Raw genomic sequence first — 27125 nt, 5'->3', positions numbered from 1 at the left:
AGCTGGTTCCCACGACAGGTAGCCCTGGCGCAAGGGAATTGGGGGAAGCGGATGCAGGGAAAGGAAGGGCTGCCTCTTCCAGTGCTGGTGCTGATTTATGCCAGGTTCAAACAGTCAGGGACATGGCCTGCAAGTCACAGGTCCCTCCTGGTGCCTGGGAGGTGCATTTCAGATCCAGCTTACCCCCACCAGCCTACATCCACACTGCAGCCACAGCTGTGCCAGTGGAGCCTTGGGAAGCCCCACAGCAGACAAGAAACACAACACACACTGAGCTGCCCAAGTGTTTGACTGGTGTCTCCTGTAGCTGAACTCCACACAGCTCAAAAGGACCTCACCAGCTAGTTTAATTCTTTCCAAATGAGCCACATGCAAAGAGACATCCCAGTGTGCTGTTAGTTCCCTGATGCCAACAGCAGAACACTGTGCTCCATTTGGGCTTCAGCACCTGGACACACAGCACTGGATGACAAGCCAGGCTGTTCAGCTGCACATCCAGAGTCATAAATCCATCTGTCAGCATCTCCCAAGAGGCAGAATCATAGAATGGTTTGGGTTGGAAGGGACCTTAAAGTTCATCCAGTTCCAACCCCCTGCCATGGGCAGGGACACCTTCCACTGGACTGGGTTGCTCAGAGCCCCATCCAACCTGGCCTTGGGCACTTCCAGGGTTGGGGCATCCACTGCTTCTCTGGGAAACCTGTGCCAGGGCCTCACCATCCTCACAGCAAAGAATTTCTTCCATATAACTAACCTACATTTCCCCTCTTTCAGTTTGAACACTCATCCTGTCACTACAGATCCTGACAAAGAGTCCTGATGAAGCTGGAAACAAGGGGAGGGAAGGACCATGGCAGCACTATATTTCTTCTCCCAGCACATCCATGCCTGGTTCTATACCTCTGAGATTCACAAAAAGATAATTTTCAATCAATCATGCAGAAGAAAAGAGCAACTTTTACATGTACCTCGAAACAGAGCGTGTGCCAGCAACGCTCAGTTTTTAAAAACCAAAGTCTTCAGGGGGTTGATGAGTGCAAACAACTAAAATTCAGATGCCAACCTACATCAAAAATGCCCAAACTGCTACGGATACATTTCCATGTTTCACAGAAGAAAGAGACGTGAGGAAGACAAATGGCTTGGCCTCATATAAAAGCCAATGCAAGACCTGGGAAAATAAATTAAAACTTCTAAAACTCAGTGCTTGTTTTGCCTAGACAATGTTTCTCTGGCTTCTTTTCCTGTTTCAAGTTCAATCTGAAAAAGGCAAAACTGGAACAGATTTAAGTGAACATACCAGCTTCTGTACATTTTTTAGCAGTTTCTGTTTATATTACAAAAAAAAAGTAAGTCAGCATTTTTTGTCTACTTGGTAATTTTCCTTCTCCTTTTTAAACAATTTCAGAAGGGGCTGTCCTTTAGATTAATAATATACACATTTCAGCATAAACAGAGAGAAGGACTTGTAGGAGGAACGAGAGAACAAAGGGCTTTCCAAAGCTGAGTGCTAAGATCATGTCATGTCACCATCAGAACATGGAGCTCTCAGTCATGTCACCATCAGGACATGGAGCTTTCCTCAAGTGAGGTTGCCTCTTTGAAAAGCTGACGACTCTCACCAGGATTTTCAGCCAGAGAATTTAGCTGGGGGTTTGCACATTTGTTTTAATTCGAGAAAAGAAGCTTAAAGTTTCTTTTAATACCCAAGGCACTCATTACAGCGGACAACTTCAATCCATTCCCAGCTCATGGATTCTTGTAAGAGTCTTCCCTCGGTTCACAATATTTTGCTTCTTTGCTCACAGAACCCCACAAACCTCCCTAAAAAGGGCAACTTTAAAGCAGGCTTGGGGTGGGCTGGAGAGGGGGGATCCTGGCGGAGTGGGCGAGTGGCGTCAGAGGAGAGGGGATCTCGTGGATGCAGCGGCACAGGGCCCGAAGGGAAGCTGCGGGGAGGGTGTCAGTGTGGGCAGGAAGCGGAGTGTGAGAGCAGAGGCGTGGAGGGGGCGTCACAGCGGAGCCGGTGACGAGCGCGGAGCCGACGCGGGGTCAGCTGCCCGCGGGCGGAAAGGGGAAACGGCAAAGGAAAGGAAAGACCGCGGAGGCTACGGAGCCGCGTTTTTAGTTGCGGGGTGCAGGGGAGCCCGAAAAAGAACCACACGCTTATAGCCAGAGCGAGCACAAAGGAACAAGACCTTTAAGCCCGTGTCAAGCTCCAGGGAAAGCTTGTTTTCACCCTCTTGATGATCTGCCTGAAATTCGGTGATTCTCTGGGTTTCTCTCTCCAAGGCAAGCCCAGGGTTTTCATGCATTTGGCTAGGAAAAGGTCAGTCCTCTGTAATGCTGCACTAAGTACAGTTTTCCCCTAAATTTAAAGAAAACACTTAGGGCTTTTCCTCATTGATAATTAACTCGAGCTGTTATTAACTCAATTGTTGTCTCTATGTCAAGTCACACCCACTCACAAAAGCTCTTAACTGAAAACTGGCTCTTCTTTTAATTTGAGTTGGCTGTACATCAGACAGTGCATGGGAAGACAAGGATATGGCACAACTCAACAGCTACTAAAAGAAAACAAACACCATAGAAAGCAGACATGGACCAGCTCCACTGGAGGAGTAACTCTGCTCCTTCCATGCCGGGCTATTTATATCATCATCATGCCAAGGAGGCCTAGTTCCACGTTAGGCACCGTGCCCCATTTCCCTGGAGTGCTCAGGGATGAGAGACAAAAGGGATTTCTAGAATTGTTCAGATTGTTAGAGGACAAAAATATATGGGATGTACTTTGGGAACACAACAGATCACAAACACTGTGTGGAAACAGCAGTTTCTCCCTCGAACAAGGCTAACAAAAGAGGAGCAACCCAATTGCAAGTCGTCCCATTGCAACTCAGTGAATGCACACAGCTTGTACAGCCTGCGTTGAACGTCCCCAGGGGTAAATGCTGCCAGCTAACAGTGGGAATTCCCAAGGAGACAGCCTTACAGGTACACTTCCAGAATTACCCCAACACAGATATCTCCAGCTTGGCACGCAGCCTGATCTGCAAACTCTGACTTCCCATCATCCAGGAATTCAGAGATAGGCATCAGTCGTTTCAACAGTACAGGTGAGAGTGCTGGAGAAAGCAATCTTAAATCCCACACAGCTCAACCAAGCAACTCCCTGTGGCTGCTGACGGTGACTCCCACTCACGGTGCAGGAAGGCAGGGAGGAGGGATGACACCACCAGGGAGCAGCTGTTGGGATTTACTCTCCCCCTTTGCCATCCCAGTTGTCTGTGGCATCCGGGCTTCACTGGAAGGTGATGGGCCCTTTACACAAGGAAGTTTGGAATGCAACTTTGTGGACCCACGCCTTGCTATTACTTCATCCCTTACCAACAAGGCAAGTAATGCACATGCTGGCAGGCCAGAGGCACTTTGCATCTGTTAACAGGGTCAGTGCTGAAACTCTGCCCTGAAAGGAGACTCAGGACACGGCCTGTTTGTTCCAGAAGAAAGTGAGAAAGAAAAAGAAAAGACAACCAACACACCAACGCCCTGAAGGCTGGTTTTCCATGAAGTTTCTTTGATGATGTTCCTACAAGAAATGAGTAACACCAACTTGCGACCTGCTTAAGGATGCACAACTCCAAAATGTCTCAAAACAGAGAATTCAGATGCCCTTCTGAAGACACAAAGGTAAAGCACGAAGCAGGATGGATACAACAGAGCTGCACAATCCTGGAGAATGTAACAACACTCCTCTGACCTTATAAAACAAACTAAATCCATACATAAAACTTTCAACCTTATCAAGCAGCGAGCACTGCGGTGACTGCTGCTCACCAAGTCCTGTTTTGATCAACTAAATAAACACATAAAAATATTCCTGTCACTAACCCTGTTTCTAATAAAACCTTGGTCCCATGCCTTTCTGGACTCTGCTCAGCGTGAGACTGCCCTGGAGGCTGCTCCCCAGTGGCTCTGCTTTGTGCTGACACGTTAACATGCGCCGAGAGGCGATGACGCAGGCGGGGATTGCCAGCGGCCCCTTCTCAGCACAGCCCATGCCCAGAGTAGGGTGCTGCCCTGTGTGTCACCCAGGCAGGCTCTCCCCTGCTGCCAGGGCAGGAATTTGGCCTCCTCCACTGCTGGGCTGGCAGGAAGCATCCCAGGATCTGCCCAGATACTACCAAGCGCAACCTGCTGCAATCGCCCAAAAATGATTAGTGAGTGTGGAGTTAAGTGCCAACAACTGTAAAACTTTACTTCCTTCTACAGCAGAGTTCCCCTTCTATTGTTTGAAATCAAGGTACAGCTGGCTGAGTCAAGGCAACATAATTCAAACCCTTAAAATGCTTAAATTGTGCTCATGAACTAAACTTGTGTCAAAACAGTTTGTGCTATTTTTTGTACTCGTTATCATAACTAAGATAATTGCTTAGATGGGTCACTGGGACCATCAACCTGACTCAGTGGGGCTGTTCTAAAGTTAGGAGAAACATCTCAGACATTTCTCATTCTGTAATAAATTCTACGTAGTTCTTTTTCTGTCCCAGTTCAGGCACACTTTAAAGGCAGCCAGAAATCCAGCTGTTATCTCTCCAAGAAGGATCTTGTCTGAATACAGCCAGAATTCTGTGGGTATTAAAAAAAAAAGTAAAAGCATTTGGAAAATCTCCAAGCTCATGCCACACTTAAGCAAATACATGACTGCATTCACAATACTGAACTAACAGTTTGGGGGTATTTATGTTTTCACCTCATTCCCCCCAGCTGTGCCTGCATTCTGAATGTGTTGGTCTCACTCTAGTTGGCCCAAAAATTCGCGGCGTGTTCCCCATCCCCTCTGTGCACCGAACTTGGCACTTCTATGGCTGTGAGATTAATTGGTTTAGCAAGTTGATCTGAGGGGAAACCACTTTTTTTTTTTTCCCAAGCTGGTTTTCCATTGGAGCAACTTGCTGAGCCCGTTCCCCACGTAGCCACGCAGCCAGAGTGGTGTGAGGGAAGCGGTGGGAGTGTGTGAGCAGGGATGGAGGGAAGAGCAGGATGACTCTTTTTGAGAGCAGCCCACAGATCAGTCGTCACATCAAACAAAACCCTGTGGGGAGGCCCTGCCAGGTGTGGTTCTGTGGCAGCATGACCTGCCTCAGAGTTGACTGAGACCAGTCACAGAATCATGGAATGGCTTGGATTGGAAGAAATCTTAAGGATCATCTCATTTCCAACCTCCTGCCATGAGCAGGGACACCTTCCACTAGACCAGGCTGCTCCAAGCCCTGTCCAACCTGGCCTTGCTATCATAGTCCTGCTGTGGATTTCTGAGTGCCTGGACCAGCTCCCACACTGTAAAAAACAAAAAAAAATCAAGTAAAGGGCAACTCCAAGAGGTCTCTCAGCCCCTGAACTGCCTGAGGGGTCACAGCCACCAGGGTCACAGCAAGAGAAGAGATGGGACAGTGGCAAATGAGATTTGTACTGGCTTAAGTTGTTGCAGAGTTATGCTAATTCAGCCTTTTATTCTCATCCCTGCCAAAACTGGGGAATTCAATTCCCAAGGCACTTGTAGACGTTTCCAGGAAACATTTCTGCTGCTATCCCACTCCTTCTGTCCAAGCAGCCACTCAGATTGCTGCTGGGAATTAAAAAAATTAAACAGTAATGATAAAAAGAAAAGGGCAACTACCCAAATAGATTCATCGTGTGATGACAGGGAAGAAAGACTGGGAGGGACACAGAAGGGGAAGACTGTTTCTCAGAAAGGGATTTCTGGGGGGGAGGTGGGGGGAAAAAAAAAATCAAGCTCCACCACAGAAGCAAAGGCAGGACAGGACAAAAGAAACCACCACCACCCTGCCAAGTGAACCAGCTGCTTTCATTTCCACTCACCATTGAAAGGGTTAATTTTCTTGGAGATTCGTAAAGAAATCGATTCCTTCAGGTCTTTCTTCTTCACACACTGAATGCCCAAGTTCTGAAAACTGAAGCACATGTGACAGGATTTCAGCAACTAGCAGCATCTTCGGCGTAGAATATTAAATAAATTAATTGATGTTGATTAGTGTGATAAGATACAGTGTAAGGAATGAATTTTGAGAAGGGCGTAAAAGCTCTGAAAAGCAGGGATGCTGTTTTTCCTAAAGCAAGGGCAGAAACAGAAGTGAAAATGCTAAAATTCTATTTATATTCCTTATTAAGAATATATATTTCTATATTAAAAATTACTCTGCAGTAAACCCACAGTGATTAAAAAGTTAAATACTCAGGCAATTTATAGCAACGATTATTTTTGTAATCAATAAACCTGCTAATTTGCATTAGTTAAAGGATTTACTCTCCTGCTTTTATCAGGGAATATAAATTTCAAACACTATTTTAAAGGTTGTTTTTTTTTTTCTTAAACAGGTCAAAACAGGTTTTTAAATCTCACATAGTTATGGAAAAGTTCTGAAGAGCTGCAGCTCTTCCTTATTTGCATAAAAGTGCAGGTCACCCTGATGTAGGAGGTGGGGGGAGTCCCAGGCGAGCTGACTCTTTCCCACATGGAAAAACCATGACATCATCAAAGCTGAGTGGATGTAAAGCAGGAAGTAAAAAAAAAAAAAAAAAAATTAAAAAAATGATCTGTGTTTCATGATGTGACAATAAAGCTCTGAAGATGGGCTGTGCCAGCAGGCATCCTTCTCCAGAAGCACCAGCCATTTCCCTTCCTTTGAAACTCCACAAACCTACTGCACCTAAAGATCCTCCTCGTTCCAAACACTGCTCTCCTGAACGAGACCATCCTGGCATGATGTTAGGTTTAAGGAAATTAAACTCCCTTGTCTGTGCCCAATATGCTCTGTTCAGAGGTTCCCAAATCCTCTGCCATCAGGCTGCACTTCCAGAACCTCTGTTCACTAGAGGAGTGCACAGAGGAATGACAGTCAAGATTGGAACTGCACCTGGATGGCCAATCCTATTTCCACCTGCTCTTGTAGGAAGTAGTTTTTTTTAGGGCTTGATTACAGCACACATCACTTTTTTTCCCCCCTCCAGAATACCCAGTGTACTCCAGAGATTGCCTGGAGCACACTTCAAAGCCAATGGAAGTTTCCACGTTATATCCCCAAACAAAGCTTCCTGTGGACAGAACGAGGCTTTTCAGCACCCCAAAACTCTCAGATTATAAATGTTTTCTAAAGCTGTGCTGTCACAGTGAAAGTGTCTGTTTAACTATTGCTGAGCAGAGGGCTGGGCCAGAGGAGGAACTCTGAGAACCCCAGCAGGGCTGTGGGGTTTCACATCGACGTGAGCTGACAGGAAGCAGCCGAGATAACGAGAAGGCAGAGGGAGAAGTAGGAAGAGAGAGAGAAAAAAAAATGAAAAACATCTAAAAAAAACTATGATATCATCCATGTAGAGAGACAGCAAACTAGGAAGTAAGAATCTGAGTACACAGGCAGCCCCACAAGCTGCAACATTCAAACTCTTGCCTTGATGTCTCGGCCAGGGAGGGCTCTGATCAAATTTGGGCAGCAGTACAAAGATCACTGTTCCACAGGCAGAACAAAATGCTTTGGGAACTTTAAAACACGGGGAATTTCAAACAGCACAATGCAGAGCAATTAGTCAGAGCAGCCCAAAATCTGTGATTAATAATTCCACTTCTACTGAAAGGGGAAAAAAAAAAACAACAACTGGATTTTTGCTCCACTTGGGATGCTCAGTAGGAGCAGAGAGCCAGAATCACCAGTGAGAGAGGACATCTCCTGCTCACTAAGTATTGGATGAGGCTTTTCTCCAACGTGGACTTGAAGAGAAGAATGTGAAGATTGAGTCACCAGCCACAAAAAGGAAAATGACTTTAAACATCCAGATCCAATTATGGATCATGCTGTTCTTTCATCTTAAAGCAACCAATGATTTGTTAAAAAAATGAGTGTACTGATGCTGGAAACATTTCAAAGGGAATGTCTGGAGTCTCCTCCCACCTCCAATGTCAAGCTCAAGGCTGACAGTTTCCCATTATCAATTAAGGGAAAGTAGCCCACTTAGTGTTCTGTAAGAAACTGAGAGGCTTAAACCCTAATAGTGAGAAGAATTCACGGATAAAGCAAACAAGCACCAGTGCCTGAAGAGAAATGGAGACGTGGCATCGTGTCAAAGAACGGAGATTACATCAAAATCTGCAAATAAACATTTGCAGAGCATCCCAGTGTTTTCTGGCATTATAACGGCCTCTCTGACAGGCTTGCCTCATGCTTACACATTCAACCTTGTGCAAGAAAATGCTAAGAGGAAGAACAATCACCAGAGTCTTCCTGCTGTTTTGTAAAACAAACCTAGAAATGGCGTTAAGCAATCCGGCTTTTTTGCTGCGGATGAGAAGGCACAGAGCTGAGGGGAGGAAGTGGGATGAGCTACAACAGCAGACTCCCTTTGACCTTGGCTGAGGAAGCTTGTGAGTGGAAGTTCCTTGACCAGGAAGCTGGTGAGTGGATGGTCAGGGGAAGGTGCAATGGCCCTCAACAGTTTGGGATATTTGCATACCAACATGCTCCGCGCCACCGGAACGCACCGAGGTGCCTTCGGGATCCCTGGAGCCTGGGCTGGATGCTGGAGAAGCATCTCCACTGCTTGTGTCACCATCAGGCAACCACCACCTTCAAACAGATGTGTCTCAGCTCTCTCTCCTTTCATAGTGTCCTACTGACTAAACTCCACTGAACACAGAGGAATTCCACTGACACAAACAGAATCCCAGCAGCCTCAGAGCTGTGTGTGAGAGCCACTTATACACTGAAATATCTACCTGATTTTCTTCCCAGCTCAGTTACGTTTACCCCACAGCAACAGCCTGCTTCCAAATTCACTGCATTGCAAACTGTGACCCACAAACAGCTTGTCAGTTCTAAATTCCCCTCTCTGGCAATAATCACTCCACATTTGCTGCATTCGTTCTGCTTTTATTTTGTTATACAAGACTTGGTAAGCTCACAGAAAATGCCATCAAATACAACTGTATTTGAGATATTCTTAATAGAACTGAGAAGCACATCTCTTACACAGCCTGAATTTTCCGTACTACACCCACAAGCAGATAGATCCTTCCCCTGCACACTTGCTCTACACAGCAGGGACTGAGTAGAATCTGTATTTTCACTTAAAAAAACCCCAACCCAAACAAACAGCAACAACAGTGACAGCCACTAACACACCTCTAGATGTGTCACAACCACTACCCTCTAAATTACATGACAGCCAGCCAGTACAAACTTTCTCCAGAAAGCCCAAATATAATTTCCATGGAAGATGTGAACTTCCCTCAACACCCTGAAGTACTAATTCTAACACTGTTACCCATTCTATTACTCATCCTTTTCACATGTAGCAAAGAGTCATGCTCAAGAGTAAGATGTGTTACTGAACAAGACTAAAAAAGTAACTAAAAGTGGGAGAAAGGAAAAGGAGACAGATATTGGGAGAATGAATAAAAAAAAAGGTGACAGGAAAGAAAAAGCACGTGTGTGGTGCCAAAAAAGAAGGAAATACTTCAAAGAGAAGTTGCCCTCTCCCTGGGATGGATTAGTAAACTACAGCAAAGACAGCATTCTAATTGCTCTTTTAATCATTAGTCTGAGTTTTAAAACACAAGATTAGCAAATCACTTGCATAATTAATCAAACTCCCAAGCAACACCATTACTCACGACAGGACTCGCCGCTCTGGCCCGAACTCGGCTTCGTAGTAGCCATCTCTGCAGTCTTTGCCAACCAGATCATGAGGGTGTGGCTTGTAGGGCTCATTCTTTGTCACCAATGTGGTTCTTATTTTGACTTTTCCGAAATAGTTCAGAATCTACCAAAAAAAAAAATAAATACAAGATACTTTCTAGATTTCAGATATCGAGGCGAAAGCTCCCACAAGTAACAAAAAATACATTTTATCTTGAAATCCTCTGTGGAAGAAACACGAGAGCTACGTAGGGGACCACATAGATATGCTTCCTGAAGAACAAGTCTACATCCAAAACCTTAGGAAAAAACTCCTAAGGTCTCAGGGATAAGGATACTACCAGTGCATGAACACTAAGCAGTGAAAGAGGATCTTAACAGACACAGCATGACACAAACCCCACTGAGGTTGTTGGGGTTTTTTCTAACTAATTCTCAGACGAATATTCAATCTTACAACTCAAGCAGGGGAGTACCAAATTCTCAAGCTCCTACTTCCCAGCGCTCGTCAGCCTAATTCAACACACCTTTCTCAGGTGCATGAAAGCAGCCTGGTGCTGACAGCTACCAGTGAAGTCACCCAGTGTGGGGGAGTGCAACAAAAAAAAAAAAAAAAAGAAGGAAAAACAGTTTGGCCTAAATTGTTTGACGCACAACAACTTGAAAGCAAAGACAAGACTTGCTCGGGCACACGTTTGTGCAGAGGCGAGCTCTCCTCCTCCACTTCCCCTGCCCTGTAACTAACAGTTCTCCTCCTTCAGCCCCTTCTTTCCTCCTCCTGAAAATCCAAGGATCCATCATACATCCTTTTCAGCCAGCATCTCAGATCTTTGACTTGACCTGTGCTCTTCTAGCTTCCATCATCTGTTGGCTCTCACTCTCCAATTTGGCTCCTCTCAGCTTTCATACAACCCACTGTTACTTTTTACCCTTAAGATAATACTTCCATCACCCTTCAGTTTCTTCAACTATTACGTCATTTCTCCCTCATTTCACACCCAGCCCCTTGAACTTGAAGCCTGATCTGGCTGCTGTTGGTTCTCCAGTTCCTCCTTGATGTTCATCTTCGTAACCGCACCACGAAATTTAATCTCTTCCTGGCCCCTCTGTTCTCATCCTCATTGATGTTTCCACCTCTAGAGGGGACTCCCCTGGCACCTAATCAGCACTAAAGCCTCCTACGGGCTTCAGGGAGGCAGGAATTCACCTAGAAATCACCTGCTATTGGTAACAATCAGCTCTGTCATCAACAGTCACCTTTAAAAAAGAACAAACTTCGCCAGGATTGCACAGTCACCTACCCATGTCCCACCTCCCCTTTGGGTTCTGGCTGGTCTTTGAGTGCAGCACAGTGCAAGATAAGAGGAATCAAGGGTTTATACTGCCTGTTCAGCTTGTGCCCTGACACAGATTTAGGCTGAGAGTCTGTGCAAGCCTTTAGTCTTGCCAACAGCCTACACAGTTCCTTGTTCAATTGGCAGAGTGCTGAAAAAATGAGAGTCTGGCAGATCTCCATTTCCTGCATTCCTTAACCAAATCTGGCACTGTGATAGTCAAGGGGGAACCTTCTTCTTTGCATCTGCCCTTGCTAATTCTGGCTCCAGGGCTAGACCAGCTTCCACAGTTGCTTTATGTTGTAGAGACTCACTCTGCTGCTCAACACACGACTGCCAATACTCTTTCTCAAACACTCCCTCTTGAAGAGCTTTTATGCCTCAGCCTAAAACATCTCATATTTTTCAAGTTTCACATCCTCTGTATCCATGCTTTTTCTGCTGTGATTCCAGAGACTCTGCTTTTGGCTCCATGTATTTTTTATACTTGCACACACTGCAAACACAGGTACACAGCTTCTGTTCCTGGGCACAAGACAGCAAGTGCTCTTAACTTCCCATTTATATTTGTCTTTTATTTATATTTATATTCCCATTTATATCTCTTCTAATCTCAGCTCTGAAAGACTTCCTCCCAGGTGGAAGAGATCAAGGAAACACTGGCAACTTAAAACTTTGAAAAGGGGATCAGAAATTCTTCTCTCTTACCCTACCTGTCCAGGATCTCCAACACATTCCTTTGTCCCACATACAAAGTGCTTCCATTCCCCCTCTACTTTCTCCACCCTTGTCCCTGCTTCGATCAGAGCTGCCAGAGCTCCTCTGAATTCCCCTCATTCTGGATTTCCCAACTTAACCATAACACAACCGCCCAACTCCTCGTCGTGGCAGGTTCTCTGAGCACATCATTCCCCCTTCTCAGCTCATTTTTAAGCTCTGTACCCCATTCTAACCCCACACACCTCATGGCAGTGCCTTTCGCAGAGCCCGATCGCCGCACAATTCGCCTTCTTTCATGCTGTGCCCAGCAGCTTTTCAAAGCCTTCTCAGATTCTGTAGGCAAACTCCTTCAAAGCCCTCCCAAAATTCATGCTGCAGTCCAAATCATAAACCCAGACCCAAGACACACAACCAAGAAAGCAGAGCAAAAGTGGCTTCAGAAAAAGCTGACAACGAATGGTTCCCAGACCATGGGCACTTCACTGATTCCCCTCTCCAGCAGCACTTTGTTAACTACCTCCCTTCTTGTAGATTTGAAAGCGAATAATTTCATGACCAGGAGCAAGTAACTCTTTTCCCACTCTCCTGCAACTCCATTTGCATGTCAAGGAAAGAATCACAGAACGTGAGATGAAAAGCACTGTATTTACTGTGTGGAGTCCAACACATAGCTACAAGCACCACGTTAATGTGGGAACGGTAATTCATGGATAAAAGTGGTATTTACCTGGATGGAAGGGAATGTCTTATTGTTTTCAGTACTGTGTTCTCCTGGAATGCTGCCTGCAGATCTTCCCTCACACTTGTACCTGAAGCGCATTCCCCTTTGCCTGGGTTGCTCAAATATTTCAATGTAGGGCTCAGGGCCACCTTCAAAACAAAACATTTTCAACATTAGGACACAGCAGAGCTTAAAAAGCAGCGGAAGATGCAAGAATTGGAATTTCTAGACTCCCATCTAGAACTTAGTCTCTTTTAACCATCGTAGAAGATGTTTGATGAAAGCAGATGAATGATGAAAGATGATGTTCGATGAAAGGAGATTTTATGCAACAGAAAACAAATCATTATTTTGAGGGAAGGGTTGATGTTTTTAAGAATAATACACTTTTAAGAATGGCTGTCTTCTCCAAATACAGGTACTGTCAAGTACTATATTCTCTCCAGTGTCCTCTGAAAGTGAAGATGTTTTCTCAGAATTGATTTAGTTCCTATTACAGCGCAGCAGAAACTATGCAAATTATGCAAAAAATACCCCACCCCACTGGGCTGAATATCATCACTGGGAGCTCAGAAAATATCTGATTGCTTGTACCAAATTCTACATTTTGAGCTGCCCACCTCCCACGGGGCTGGTTTCTAGTTGCAGTATCTCCCCAGACAATGAAAGCTCAGGAAAACGATTGGGCAGCTGTCAAAAGAGAGGTTTTCAGGAAACACGGGTGACAGATGAGGATAAGAGCCAGCAGAACTCTTAAATGGGGGGGTTAGAAAGACATTAACTGAGCAAGAGCATAAGTACTTTTCAAGTGATGTTTTATTGCCAGACAGTAACAAGCTATTTAATAGATCTCACTGAGAACATCAAACAGGACAGTCAATCAAACAGTGACAACAGCGGGGTGGCATGTGAAAAACAAACAAGAGAGGGTAAGTAAATATTGTCCAAGTTGAATCATCATAGTGCTACACGATCAGAAGAACGTAGCTTATGGAAATGTCTACTGAGCTCTCTGTCATCTTCATGTAATAGCATCCTCCTCAAGCAAGGCTGAGCATCACAAACAAACCTGACAGGCAATATCCTGTGGCACGGCACTGGAAAAAAAGTGTTTGGACTTCAGCGTAAATAAGCAAAACAGTTATTAAATATATTGAAAGTGCTAAAAGGGTAAAAGAACCCCTACTTCCTTTTGCCCAAGGTCTGTACAGCCTGTGAGTCCACAGCACACAAGTTTTGGCAAAGAGGTGGGTTGCAATCTTAACTCCCTAATAAAGGCTTCTCTTGTGCTGCACCTACAATGGTTGAGGTACCGCTGCCAACACAAAGCTTGAACTTTATGCCTGGGATTTGCTGGTCACAAAACATTTCCAGTGCTGCAGCAGTTCATACCCAAAGTAGGAAAATATTATAACCTAAAAGATAAAGTGATCAAGAGAAGCAGAGAAGGGATGGAAAGAACTACATCCCCAAAACGTCACCTTGGTCTGACCTGAATGCACATTTAGCTGTCACACACCTACAGCCAGCAGTGGAACAGCAGTGAGAGAGCAGCTCTTGGCTGGGATCATCTTCAACCACACCTGCCTCCTCAAAACCTGAATGCCTGTTCCACAGACACAATGCACTTCCACTCCAGGCTGTATGTGGTGTCAAAACCTTTGAGAACTATGGTTCAGGACTGGTTATAGACTTTTCTAACACTCAATCAAACTACAGTTTCTAAGCTAATCACCTCACATCAAGTAGATTTTAAGTGATTTTCTGAACATCAACCATGAGCTGTTACATTAAATATATATTAGCCACTACTCCAGGTCCAGTTACTTAGAAGGCTGGTCCCTTTCCTAGATACTTCCCAGCTCTTACCTAACGCTCTTTAGACAAGCTTTGCATATTTTCTCTGTCTAGAAAATAAGCAAGTCCAGCAAAGGGCATGGGAGACAGGCATTGACAACAAAAAGCTTAGAAATTACATAAAGCTGGTTTCAGAGAGAGCAGAAGTCTGAGCTCCTCACAAAACCATGCTCACGCACCTGTGAGTGGCTGTTTTAACTTTCACACTTCAGTTTGCTTAGGCTATTGCATTTATCAGCACAGTCCTGCAGTCCAGACAACAGAGGACTTCAGCCAGCATCAAGGAGTGCCTGCTGCATATCAGTGAGCCTCCCATTTCCATCACACAATCGAGGAGAGAGAGAGCAACCTCACCTTCCCATTCCTACACAGCCCAGCACGCCACAGACACAGACACGTGCCCATATGCTAAACTAAAAATCTATTTTAGAGGCTACAATGACAAAATTGCAGCAAAGAGCCTACTAATCGTGGTACTTTGGAGGTTCTCGTGCTTACAGAGCTGCTAACCTGACGTGCAGGACACCCACAGACATTACATATTTGCCAAAACCAGCCAGAGCCTCGCTGTTCGAAACTCCGGCAGAGCGCGATCACTTTAGGTCTTTAACTCTCGCTGCTCTAACCAGTAATTTCCCTTCACACTCTATTAATACTTGCTTAAGAGGTGTTTTTTTTTTTCCTCACCTATTAAGAGCACTTTATTTTAAAACCCCAGGCTCAGTGATCTTTACAGGGCTGTGGTCGAAACGAATGTCATTGAAGGCGAACCCACTGCTTAAGAGCCAGGTGCGTTTGTGGGAAAGTAAAGCTCGGTGACGCTGCAGCCTCCGGAGATTAAACATTAAACTTCTCTTTATCTTGGTTCCCTCTCGCTCCGTTTAAGAATCACGTTATCATCTCCGCCGTGATTATCGGTGTCATCATGTTTTGTGCAGAGAGGAAACACTGAGAAGTGTTTGTGCTCTCTGCAGCCAACTGGAGGGCTGTCCGGCGTTCCCTGCTTCTGCAAACCAGCAATGTGCTTGAGAAGTGGCATGGGCTTAACTATTCCACGACCTGCTCTCGCACACGGAGGTCTTTTAGCTCCCCCACTGCTGTTACAGACCTGTCTTCTTCAGGTGTTTGTCAAACAAATACCAGCTACGTCAAAAAACAAACTCTCGCTAATTCTGGAAGGGAAACACATGGCTACTCATATTACCTGCCTGCCCACAACTACTCCAAAAAGGATTTGAAATGTAAGAAAAGAAAAAAAAAAAATCTAGCTAATCCTTCATCTAAGTGCTTAAGAGTTTAATTTGTCTTTGTAATTAATTATAATTGCCTATACACATGCTAGCAATAGAAACACTGTGCTACATATTACAACCTGCCTCTCGTTCTTATTGTTGTCAAATTGTTTATTTCTCCTCGTGCCCTGAAATAGTGCACTAAATAATTTTAAAGAGAATATAGTAGATCAAGGGTCCTGATTACATATGCAAGGAAAATAGGTAAAAGCAGTGACAGCTCCAAGAGTTCAGCAAGGAAAATAGGTAAAAGCAGTGACAGCTCCAAGAGTTCCACCAGCTTATGCTCATTGAAGGACTGAAGGGTGTTTTATTCTCATCTGTTTCGAGCAATAGAAAGAGAAACAAAAGGACAATCCCAAAAACTCAGTACAAACTTCCATCTCTCCAAGACGATTCAAAGTGTAACACAGCCTGTGCCATGAGGGAGGAAGTCTGACATGCTGCCACCATGCACAGCGACAGCAGGACCAACGTCCTGCCTCCTTCCTTTGCTCTGGAGGAATTGCCCAATTTCTATTTTTCTTGCACAACCAGGAGCACCCGCAAACACTCTCCAGCAACATCTGCATGTGAAAGCAGAGCAGCTGTGGGGCTTTGTGGAAGATGTGAAAGTATCACCCGAAACCCTCCGGCCCCGCGGTGACTGCAGTGAGACACAGATGGGAGAAGCATCGCCCTTCAACTCCGATGTCACTGCTCTCTGCACAAATCCCTGGTGACCTCACATCGGTGGTTTCTAAAAAGCAAGAATCTATCCACTTATAACCTTCTGCAACACCTCAGGAAAAAAAAAAAAAAAAGGGATGGTGGAAGCTTTGTTATGGCACATTCCAGCTCAAGCAAAAGCAACTGAAAACGTAAACAAGATTTGATTTTTAAAAGCAGTAATCTACCTAAGGCTCCACAAACTGCACAGATTCTAACAGAGACGAAAAATACTGCTCACGAACTTCCTCTTTACTATCGCCTTACATGACAAAACAGCCACCAAAAGGAAAAAAAAAAAAAAGCCAACTACAAAAGCAAGCTAGTACCAGGAAGTTATGAACTTCCCCCGCTGAAAAATTCCTTATCTGGTTCCTAATTACACTGAAAATACATAAAGACGCGAATCAAAAAAAACCCCAAAACTGGTGTCTCCTGCTTCAGTTTTGCCACTCTAAAAATCAAACATAACGTTTAAAAGATGCCTCTGTACAAAGCCGTTTGTTTTCTCTCTCTGTTGATAGTTGGCACACCTATATATTTACCAGGAGTTAAAGTTCGTAGCTTGCTAAGTGGAAACAGAACACACACTTTGCGAATTTGGAAAGCAGCTTTCCCTAGAAATGCTATTCTAATTAGCGTAGCCAAGTTTTAAATTTAGGGGGTTTTCTTAAACCCTAAGACAGATACCAGAGAGACTCCTCCCGAAAGGATGACAAACCCGGTTTAATTTAGCCTCAAGAAACTTAATTGCGCTTTTTGTTGTAATTACTCAAAGCGCGATCCCTTATCTGCGTTACTTTGCATTTGTGCCATCTCTGTTTCTCATTCATTTGCATTCCCACCGCCGAGTCCCGATGCGAGCAGGATCCCGACGAGCATCACCCAGACACGAGACCCGCGCTTAACAACCTAGGGGCGTTTTAACAACGCGACTCTGAGGCTTTAAAGTTTGAAACCTAACAAACCTTATAAGAGATCTCATGGCGATTAACGCGAACAACCCACCGCTTCTTTAGTACCGACGGCGAGCAGCGAGGAAGGGCGGAGCGGGCTGGGCTCCCTCCCGGCACCGCTCCCCGCCGCGTCCCCCCCCGTCCCATCCCCGGCTCACCGGCCATGGTGACAGCTCCGCGCTCGGGCCTCTGCGCCGCGGGGCTCCCGCCCGGGCCCGCACACCTCGGAGGGACGGAACGGACGGGCCCGGCTCGCCGCCCTTTTCAGGGGGAATTTCCCGGCGGGGCGGGCGGACCCGGCGCTGCGGAGCCGCCCCCCGCCCGCCCCCGCCGCGTCCCGCCCGCCCCGCCCGGCAGCGGCGGCGCAGGGAGAGGGGGACGGGCTGTGCCCCCTGCCCCGAGACCCCCGGGCTCCGCCACACCGGCCCCCTGCCGCCGCGGGTGGAAGGCAGCAAAAGAAGTTTGTCCTCCGGCCCTGCCCTTCCCGGTAGCCGGAGGTACAAAGGGAAAAGTTCAGCCCTTCCGATTTCAGTGCGCGGCAGAGAGAACTCGAGCCTGTTTTAGTCCATACCCTCACCTTTCTTTCCAGCAGCATCCCTACAGCACTCCGACACCCCCATTTCCCACTGTCAGCCCCAAGAGACCCGGCTCCCTTATTATCCATCTTTTCCTCAGCTGCATGGAGCCTGGAGAAAGCTCCAGGGAGACCCTACTGCAGCCTTCCAAGCCCCTACTTCCCAGTATGGAGTTTATTAGAAGGACAAGGACAGGCTTTTTACCAAAGCCTGTAGTAACAGAACAAGAGGGCATGGCTTCAAACTGACAGAGGGCAGGATTAGATGGGATATTTAGGAAGAAATTCTTCCTTGTGAGGGTGGTAAGGCACGGGAACAAGGCTACCCAGAGAAGCCGTGGATGCCCCACCCCTGGAAGAGCTCAAGACCAGGCTGGATGGGGCTCAGAGCAAACTGGTCTAGTGAAAGATGCTCCTGCCCTAAAGCAGGGGGGTTGGAACGAGATGCTCTTTGAAGGCCCCTCCCAACCCACTCTAATTCAATAACAGAGCTGTACATACTGGGGAGAGACCAATACTGAAGGTAAGGAAAAGCTAATCACCAGCAAACTGATTAAAGTCACAGTTATCAACTTTAAACCTACCAAACCTTCAGAGCTCGGCCCTGACGCAGCGAGATCAAGCAAAGGAGTTGGACACTGGGAATAATCCCAAAGCCCCAAGTTTGGCTCAGGTAGAAGGGTCAGTAACAAACAACCAAATCTAGAGGGGGAATTAAAAAACACCTGTAAAAAGAGGAACACAAAGGAACAGGAAGGCCACACCTAGCTGTGGTGCAAGACTACACTTAGTTAGCAACAAAATTTAAAGGTTTTTCTTAAGTCTTTACTCTGGGAATGGAACACACTACCCATGTAGTTCAATGATTAGTATTCATAAAAAAGGAATAAATAAAATACCAAGGAAAGCCTCAAAGAGCACTCGAAGCAGGGTCCAAAACTGGTAGATTTTTTTTTACATTTCTTTTTCTCACTATTCTTTTTTTAAAGCAAAGGTTATTGAGATGTACAGAAATGAACCACTGCAGAAAACGCTGTTCTGTAACCTGCAAATCCATACACCAACCCAGGGAGAGAAGCAAAAGACACTGCTCAGTGCTCGTTATTCTTCCTGCCTTGTAGTCCATCTCCTCTTAACAGGACTTTTCTTTATAACCTCATAAACTATCAACATATTTCCTATAAATGGAAAATATCTTTCTCCATCCTGCAAGCAAAACTTTCCTTATTTAAGATTCATCATTCATCACATGGTAGGACTGTTACGCCCCTGTCAAATTCATAACTGAAATTGGAAGATTAGAATCCTAGGGGACAAGAAGGACAATCAAAATGTCTGTGACATTAATTCTAGATGATGAAAGGGTAGAAAAGCTACATTATTTAGATATTATGATAAAATCATTCTGTGGTAGTGGGTTAGCTTCTTGCCAGAAGAACATGATTTTCCATTTTATTCCCCCCCCCCAAAAAAAAAAAACAACCAACTAACACAAAAGAAACAAACCAGAAATGCCCTAAAACTATGAGAAATTAGGATTAGATTTTTATGTCTTCAAGGGTTTCTTGGATTCCCTATGATTGATGATGTAAAATAAAGCAGGAAAGTGGCTCTAATATTCTAAATCAAACTTAGACTTTACCTGCACATACACACAACCCTAAAGCACTCACTGACAAAGAGACCACAAACAAAACACTCTTAGGATGGTACCTGGGGGTTGAAGGCAGGGTAGATGCTTTTCTCTTGCATTTTCAGCAATAGGTTCAAAGATGCCAACAGCTGGAGAAATGCTGCCAATTTGAGGGCATCCCTGCAGGTCACAGGAAAAATAAAAAAAAAAAAAAAGGAAAGGGATTCTACTCCTCTGGGCTAGCTGAAGCTGTAGGTATGAGTTTTGTGTTTGGATATAAAGCAGGTTGTCAGGACAGGCACGTCAAGTGACTAAATGCTTTTCCTTACTTCAGGTTGGTTTGCAAAAATCTCAGTAAAAAGTGTGGCACCTCAGGAAGAACGAATTTAGGTGCTTCCCTAAATACAGTTTATACCTCTGGTGTCCACCTACTTCTCTAGCCTGTGACACTACTGAATAAATACAGACCAAGGCACCTGGGAAACTCTGCGGCTCAAAACAGATCTACACATTTATGTGGAAGGAAAGTGTTATTCTAGAATATAGATCTAAACCAATGTGAAATTAAGGGCAGTATTCCAGGCAATACAAAGACCATGTTATGACTAAAACATAATAAACATTCCCTACTATTCCCCAGGTCTTTTGAACTCTGAGTTCTTAGGGCTTGCAGGAACAGGCTACTCAAAGATAATCCTTAAGAGTGCACGTTTGAAATTCAGGTGGTACCTCACATACACACCAGTGTCCATGGTGCAAACTGCTGCTTGATATTCCTTTTAAGAGAAAATATGAGTGGCTTTCACTTCTTATAGCAACCACAGAACTTTAACTCTATCCCTATTCCTTCCCTCTTCAATAAAATTAGAGGACAACCAAGCACATGAAGTGTTGCACTGTATAAGATCTATATGCTCCCATCATGGCAATATGCAGGGACTAGATCTGGCTCAGGAAGCCTTTGAACAAAGTTACTGAAGGAAGGACAGTGTGAAAGGAGACATTTTCTTGATGGTTTTATTCTCTCCAGCATTAATCTGATGCCCAGAGAAAAGCACAACAGTGGGACAAAAGGATCTTTTAGTCTAAGCCCAGCGTGGCTGTTTTATAAAACATTCATGTTCCTAAACTAGGGGAAAGCTCTATGGAAACCAAGAAGCCTTCCCAAGTAAAAGGCAGAAACCTAAGCACAGGAAAGAGGCCTTACTCAAAATCATGCAAGCCTAATGATAGATCCCTCTATTCCACATAATCAATTCTGTCCTGCTGTGATTGGAATCTGCAGCAGAGGGACTATCCCAGGAAGTGAGGTGAAGTAGAGGGTTTCAGGAGAGCTCTGGCAATCACAGAAACCTCGTCAGCAGCTGACATGAAGCGTAAGAACATGAGATAACTTTGGGTTATATGCAGATCTCTGCAAAAAGCAGGACGGAATTCCCCTCCTCCAGCATTGCATAACAGGAGCCAGGTGCATCACTAGTGTTTTTGTCAGCTGACTTGGGCTATAGCCCCAGGCAGGTGAGATACCAGAATTTTTAGGCCAGTCTGATCCAGTGCTTTACTTCCTGTCTTCCAGTTAAAGCCAGTGCTTTAAGATGCCATTTTTCTCCACTTATCAGGCCCAAAGACAAGTCCTCCCCTCCTGCTTTTCACCGGCTGCTGCACCAGCACAGGTAACACCCACATTGCTGTAAGGAATAAAGCTTCCTGTCCTGGCAGGGAACATCAGAACAGTGGAGGGGGAAAAAAAAAACAAAACCAAAACCAGCCCTAAAACCTCTTGCAGCAAAGGATTGAGTGTCTGGCATGGTGTTTGACCAGCCAAGGCTGATGGCCCTTCAGGTGGTGCTTAGCACAGGCATTGCCCAATGAAGCTGCTGTGACAGGAGAGCAGCACAGGAAAACTCTTAAGCCTTCATTTCCTGTTCCCAGCTATCTGACTTAGATCAAAGATAAGTCCCTTGTCACTGGCCTGGTTAAGCAGACACTAAGGTACTTCAGAATATGGCTCTCCTAATAAGGTACATCCTACTAGCAATGAAAACAATAAAATCATTCCCTTTTCTCTTTATGGAATAAAGTTAGGTCCTGTTTTGATGTCCACTGTATCTCAAGCCTCACATACTCCCCAGATTAGCAATTTCCAATCCTCTACGCCTTTAGGAAGTCTTGTTTGAAGTAATTTTTTTAATCTCAAAGGCCTCTTATTTAAACACTTTTAGACCTCTTGGTGGTTAAAGCTTTTGTGGCTATTGGTCCTGGGGAAGGTTCTAATGCAGAAGCCATTCCCAAAGAAGTCATGGCTTCCAGATTAATGATAAACTCAAAGGCTGTTCAAGCCACTCTGCTGGAAGCACTCCTGTACCACACTTTGAGTTTGTTTGACATAGAACAATGCTACTGTGCCTCCTCCTCAAAACAGGGTGGAGAGAAAGGAAATGCTAATAGAGAAAGGTTGGTCTTGTGGATAAGGCACAAGGCTGTGATTCAGGAGACTGGAATTTGGCTCTTGGCAAGCCAGCCTCTCTACTCTTAGGCAAGCTGTTTCATTCTCTAAGCATCAATTTCCCCAAGAGAAATCAGGGAAGATACTTCCCTGCTCCCACATTTCTGCCTTATCCACTGGTGATGCAACTTCTTCAGGGGATGAACCACTTGTTACATGAGTGTCAAGTCACGACAGTTTCATGGACACTCCAGACTGTGGCAGTGTCAGGAAAAGGCAGTCCCTCCTCTTGGTCTCCTTCCCTCCAGGTAACTCACTCCTGTGTTTCTCAAGCGCTCCTTTGGAGGCACAGGAGCTTGCTTAAAAGTAACCTGGAGGAAACAACATTATTGGTTTTCTGCTGGCTCTGCTTTTACTAAGCCAGCTCCATGTACAATCACAGAAATAACTGTGCCAGCAGGAAGGAATGTGGTGGCACCAAGGCTAGAACAAGGTTCTGGAAGACAGATTTGGGCAGAGGTGCCTGCTTCCTGACAGAGTATTAATGTCATGGAACTGTAGCATAACACTGTATTTTTAGCTTGAGGAATTGATAAAATTCTCTGAAATTTCTTATTTGGGCTCCTTCCTTCCCAGAGTTCGTGTTTAGAGCAGAAGTCCTCAGGCACCTTCTCCCCCAGACCTCTCATGTGCTTCCCCTTCCTTTCTCCTCATCCCAGTGCTATGAACACACATCACAGTTTGGGAGTTGCATTGTTTGAACAGAGAGAACAGAGAGGAACTTCTCATGTTTGTTGGCAGGCAAAGGAAAAAAAAACCTGAGTAGTGAAGCTACAGTGAAGCTGATTAGTGACCTCTGCAATGGACAAGCTGCAAACTCCTTCCTTATGCCACAGTCGAGATTCATCTGATGCAGAAGTGCTGTAAGGAGATGACTTAGGGAAGAGGTGAGCTCAGGCTGAGCACAAGGAGCTAAGCCAGCAGAAAACAACCTTTTTCTGCCCAGGAAGATTTTTTTTTCAAACAGATTACCTCTATAAGCCAGATCACTGTTGCTGCCTCAAAGGGAAGCAACAGAATTGCTCTTTCTGCAGCCACAAAACAAACAGAAGGAAGGATGGGAATTGTCCCTTTGGCAACAGCAAGCTGTTAAGAGTATCTTAGTTGTAACATACTACAAATATATAGGCAAGGTATGTCTAAAGTAATTCCCCTGCTCCCCAAAATCTCAGCATGTACCAGCCAGTCACCATGCACTGGATCCACCTACAGAGGATAACAATCACTCATCCAGGCTTTTATTACAAGACATCCCTTTTTCCTCAGGGCTCACAAGGAGTTTAGGCTACTTAACATCACCTTGAGCTCCAAGAACCTAAAAAGACCACATCTACAGCCAGTAATAAAGAGGTAAAAAGGTACATTGTTTTAGTACAACCCCACCAGATATAGCTCCTTTGAAAATTAAGGTGTAAGAGTTCAAATTAAATCTCTAGCCCAATGATCCCTGTAAATTCTGACTTGTACAGTTAAAGATTACAGCCAGGAACGACAGAGAGTGACACCACTCTTCAGGCCCAACGTAAACACACAACACCTCCTGGGACAAGTTCACACACAAAGTCCTCCTACACATGCAAAGCAAACCTGCAGTTTGTAAACTGGCCCTGCACCTCTTATCTGGAGCCACAGGAGCCCTTTGTACAAATTGCCCAGGGCTGTGTATCACAGGTGGCACCTCACAGGTGGCGCAAAATCTTACTGGCAGCACTGGGCCACAAACTCCAGCAACCCACAGCCAACTCCACTGCTTCACCCCACTGCTGTGTGCACTTTGTGCCTATGCATCCAGTTTACTGCTATGCTGCAATAAAATAATTCAGATTTATTAGAAAGGCCGACGTCCCAGCAAGGCTACACTCACTTGTCTGAGCTTTCTGAATCCCAAGGGTGAAGGCCCCTGATTTCTCACCCAGAACAGCCATGGGTTTTGCTGTTTCACAGTCTTGTTCATTTGGCAGTTGCTGCATGACTCGTCAGTCAGGACATTTGGGGAAAGTCTGACATGGTTTTTGTAATCAATGTTGTGGCTGACCTCTCCTATAACAACGAATTTGATAAATACTCACTTGCACACCGCATTTCCACTTATGAATGTTAACATTGCTGGAAACAGGTAAAATCCAAACAACATCCTCTGGGTTTTCTGTCTGAAATATTGTGCCTTAGGTATAGTAAACGTGTCAGGCACCATGAGACTCAGAACATTTTCAGATGCCTGGAAAAACTACTGTAGGTACTTACTCACTGTATGGTATCCTGAGCTCTCATCTCCAAATGTAGCCAAAGACAGCTGACTGTGCCTTTTCCAGGAGTTCCCACTGAAAGCAAACCTGCATAAATAATCATCTGCTTTACTCACTGTATGTGAGTATAGAACACACATATCAATCTTTTTTTTTATTTTTAATTAAAAGGAACAACAAGCCAAGAAGAAGAATTCTTCAAGAGATCTGTTGCACAATAAGCATCAAGAAAAAGGAACTGAACAGATTTTTTTTTCCCCTGTTCAGTGGAAATAACAGCTTTAGACACAGCCTGCTGAATGGAAACACAACAGACACAAAAGGAGAATTGCTACCACAAGCTGCTTCTGGCAAGTACATGCAGGAACCAGAGAAAGGAGAAGGCCTAACCCAAGAGAGACACGACAGGAAAGAGCCAGTGGCAAGAAGGATTAATTAGAACAAGGGCTAGAAGGGCAATGTCATATATAAAGTTGAATGTAAAGAAAAGGTAACTGCTTAATGGAAAGGTTCCTTAACAGGCAGATGGAGAAAAGACAAATTATACTCAGTAAAGCCACTGATATCCCAGCTCCACTTTTGATTAGTCTCCAACGAGACCCTGGGATGCAAGTCAGGTCAGCAGTGCTGAAAGTTAACCTGTTGAATTATCTGTTTCACAAAGGCTGAGACAGGTATCTGTTAGCTAACTTCTGCATTGCACCATCCCCAGGGGTTCTAAGCTAAGCATTACAGGCTCCAGCACCAAAAGAGCAGAAACTAAGGAGTTGGGGGCATTTGGAATAAAGTCTCTGATTACTGCTCCCCTGCCCTAACTCTTGATTGACACAACAACCTGTCCCTTGATGCCACTGCCCCAAGTGACTGTGAGTAACACCGTTGGGTTTGTGGTGACTCAACAAAATGCCCCCTCGTGGTGACCACTGCGACTTCCTGACAGGGCACCCAAATTCTCCCTTCCCAGCACACCTCACTGTGTCTGCCCCCCACTGCTCCTCACACTCTTGTGGTTTCCTGCCTCTTCCAGAACAAGAGGGTGAAGATTTTCGTGTGCAAAGCAGAGGGCCGGTCTCTGTGTGGCATCCTGAGCTCTCGTCTCCAAAAGTAGCCAGAGACAGCTGACTGTGCCTTTTCCAGGAGTTGCCATTAAAAGGAAACCTGCATAAACAACCATTTCCATAACAGAAATTAAATGGAGAGCAAAGTTGCCACTTGAATTTGCAAAGTATTTCTGTCAATCTACATAACCATTTGTTTTAAAAAAAATCATGAGAGAAGCCGAATTTAGAGGTCTAAAGAAATTTGTGACTTTTTAGAGATAATTCAGTTTTTTCAGCTATTTCAGTTTTCCTTACCACCTTTTCCCTTACCCTGTAAAAGGCAAAATCAAATGAGTAAACCAATCCAGATTTAAGAGTATCTCAAAGCTTTTGAGACAGTGGAGACTCATAGTTCAGTAAGAGACCCCAAATCTGTTCCCAAGGGAACAGATGCTGCACAGTCCAGTAAGGAGTGAATTCTGTACGTGGCTGATTCCAGGAGACTCGTCCATGGTACTGGCAGAGACATTTGCTTCAAGTACAAGGAGCTACTACACTTCATTAGTATTCATTATGGTCCACACCCACCTCTAAACAGCCTGCAGAGAGACTGTTGCAATTCTGAGATTGGTACTGAGACCTGATTCACATCCAGATACTTTTACTGCCCCAAGTCTTTCAATCTTACCTGGCCCACCAAGTGAAACTACAGGTCCCAGGAGAAAGCTCCTGCTGCAAGAAAAAACTTTAATTCCAGCTTTCCTGAGTTGTTTCTTTAATTCCAGCTTTCTTTTCCTCAGTGTTAGAGCCTTAATATTCAGCTGAACAAGATGCTGCTGCTACTAATTCACTTTCCCCAACAGTGGGCAATGTCTGTGCTCTTGGGGTACAAAAAGCCCATTAGGAAGTAAACCTAAAAATAACAACAATGTTACTTCAAAAATCCACGTCATTTAACTGCTGGATTCTTAAAAACTAGAATTCATATTCCTTTTATGCATCTTAATTACACATGATATTGTTTCTGCCTCCTGAATATGCATCTTTAAGCTTCAATGTCAACATAAAGACTGGTCCAGCTATGCAATTACAGCACTTTTGCTTCTGCAAATATTCCCATGACCTACATCACAGAAAGAAAAAACTCTGGCAGGTGACCCAGTTACTACAGACTTGGTCAGTTCAGGACTTCACACTTGCAACACAGTTAAAACCTTATTTGCAAAACAGCACTGCTGTAACTGGTCAAGTGGAAAACCATGTGACCTGACATGTTTTTAATTGTAACGTAGAGAGAAGTTTTAATTTACATAGCCTAGGACTAACTTCTACTTCTGTTCTGATGCCAGAGGACACCAGAAATGTAGGAAGTGAACACCAAAAAAAAAAAAAAAAAGAAAGAAAGAAAGGCAGCTGCTTGGATAATTTACTCAGACAATTACTGTCTCATCATTACCATCCCTGCTTGGAAGAATGTTTACTAGCGCCCCTAGAAGAAGAATGGAAAAATAAAATTAAATATATAGCTGGATGGAACCACAGAATAAATTATATTTAGCATAGCAATTACAGTTTCTCCCAGACTATATGCATTATGAACAACCTATATATGTGTGGTCAACAACCCTGCCCTCATAAACATCCCTGTAATTAATTTGAAATAACAAAAACCTGGGGTAAATAAACATAGTGTTATTTTGGTCCCTTTAACAGAGTGTTTGGCTCCTTAACTATACACAGATACTTGATTCACCAGAACTGATGAAGCAGAAGTCTCCAGCCAGGAAAGAAGAGGAGGACTCAGCCGTGCCAGGGATGAAGGTGGTGG

At 44.7% G+C, this 27125-nt stretch overlaps 1 protein-coding gene across 2 annotated transcripts in view; it reads right to left on the bottom strand.

Annotated features, from left to right (window-relative positions):
• REL (REL proto-oncogene, NF-kB subunit) overlaps positions 1-26483 on the bottom strand; it is a 38825-nt gene extending 12342 nt beyond the window's left edge. Inside the window, exons 1-5 of one of the 2 annotated variants that reach the window (XM_064647464.1) lie at positions 25227-26483; positions 24260-24344; positions 12492-12634; positions 9686-9834; positions 5884-5975 (exon numbers count right to left, since the gene is read on the bottom strand). In XM_064647464.1, coding sequence (XP_064503534.1) covers positions 5884-5975; positions 9686-9834; positions 12492-12584 — 334 coding nt within the window. In that variant the 5' untranslated portion in view covers positions 12585-12634; positions 24260-24344; positions 25227-26483. Of the gene's footprint in view, positions 1-5883; positions 5976-9685; positions 9835-12491; positions 12635-17456; positions 17611-24259; positions 24345-25226 lie in introns of those variants that run through there. The other variant, XM_064647463.1, reaches the window with a different exon arrangement.
• Between the last annotated feature and the right edge of the window lie 642 nt (positions 26484-27125).

Source organism: Pseudopipra pipra, chromosome 3, assembly GCF_036250125.1.
Source record: "Pseudopipra pipra isolate bDixPip1 chromosome 3, bDixPip1.hap1, whole genome shotgun sequence".
Classification (NCBI taxonomy): domain Eukaryota; kingdom Metazoa; phylum Chordata; class Aves; order Passeriformes; family Pipridae; genus Pseudopipra; species Pseudopipra pipra.
This window is presented reverse-complemented; position numbering and strand designations above follow the sequence as displayed.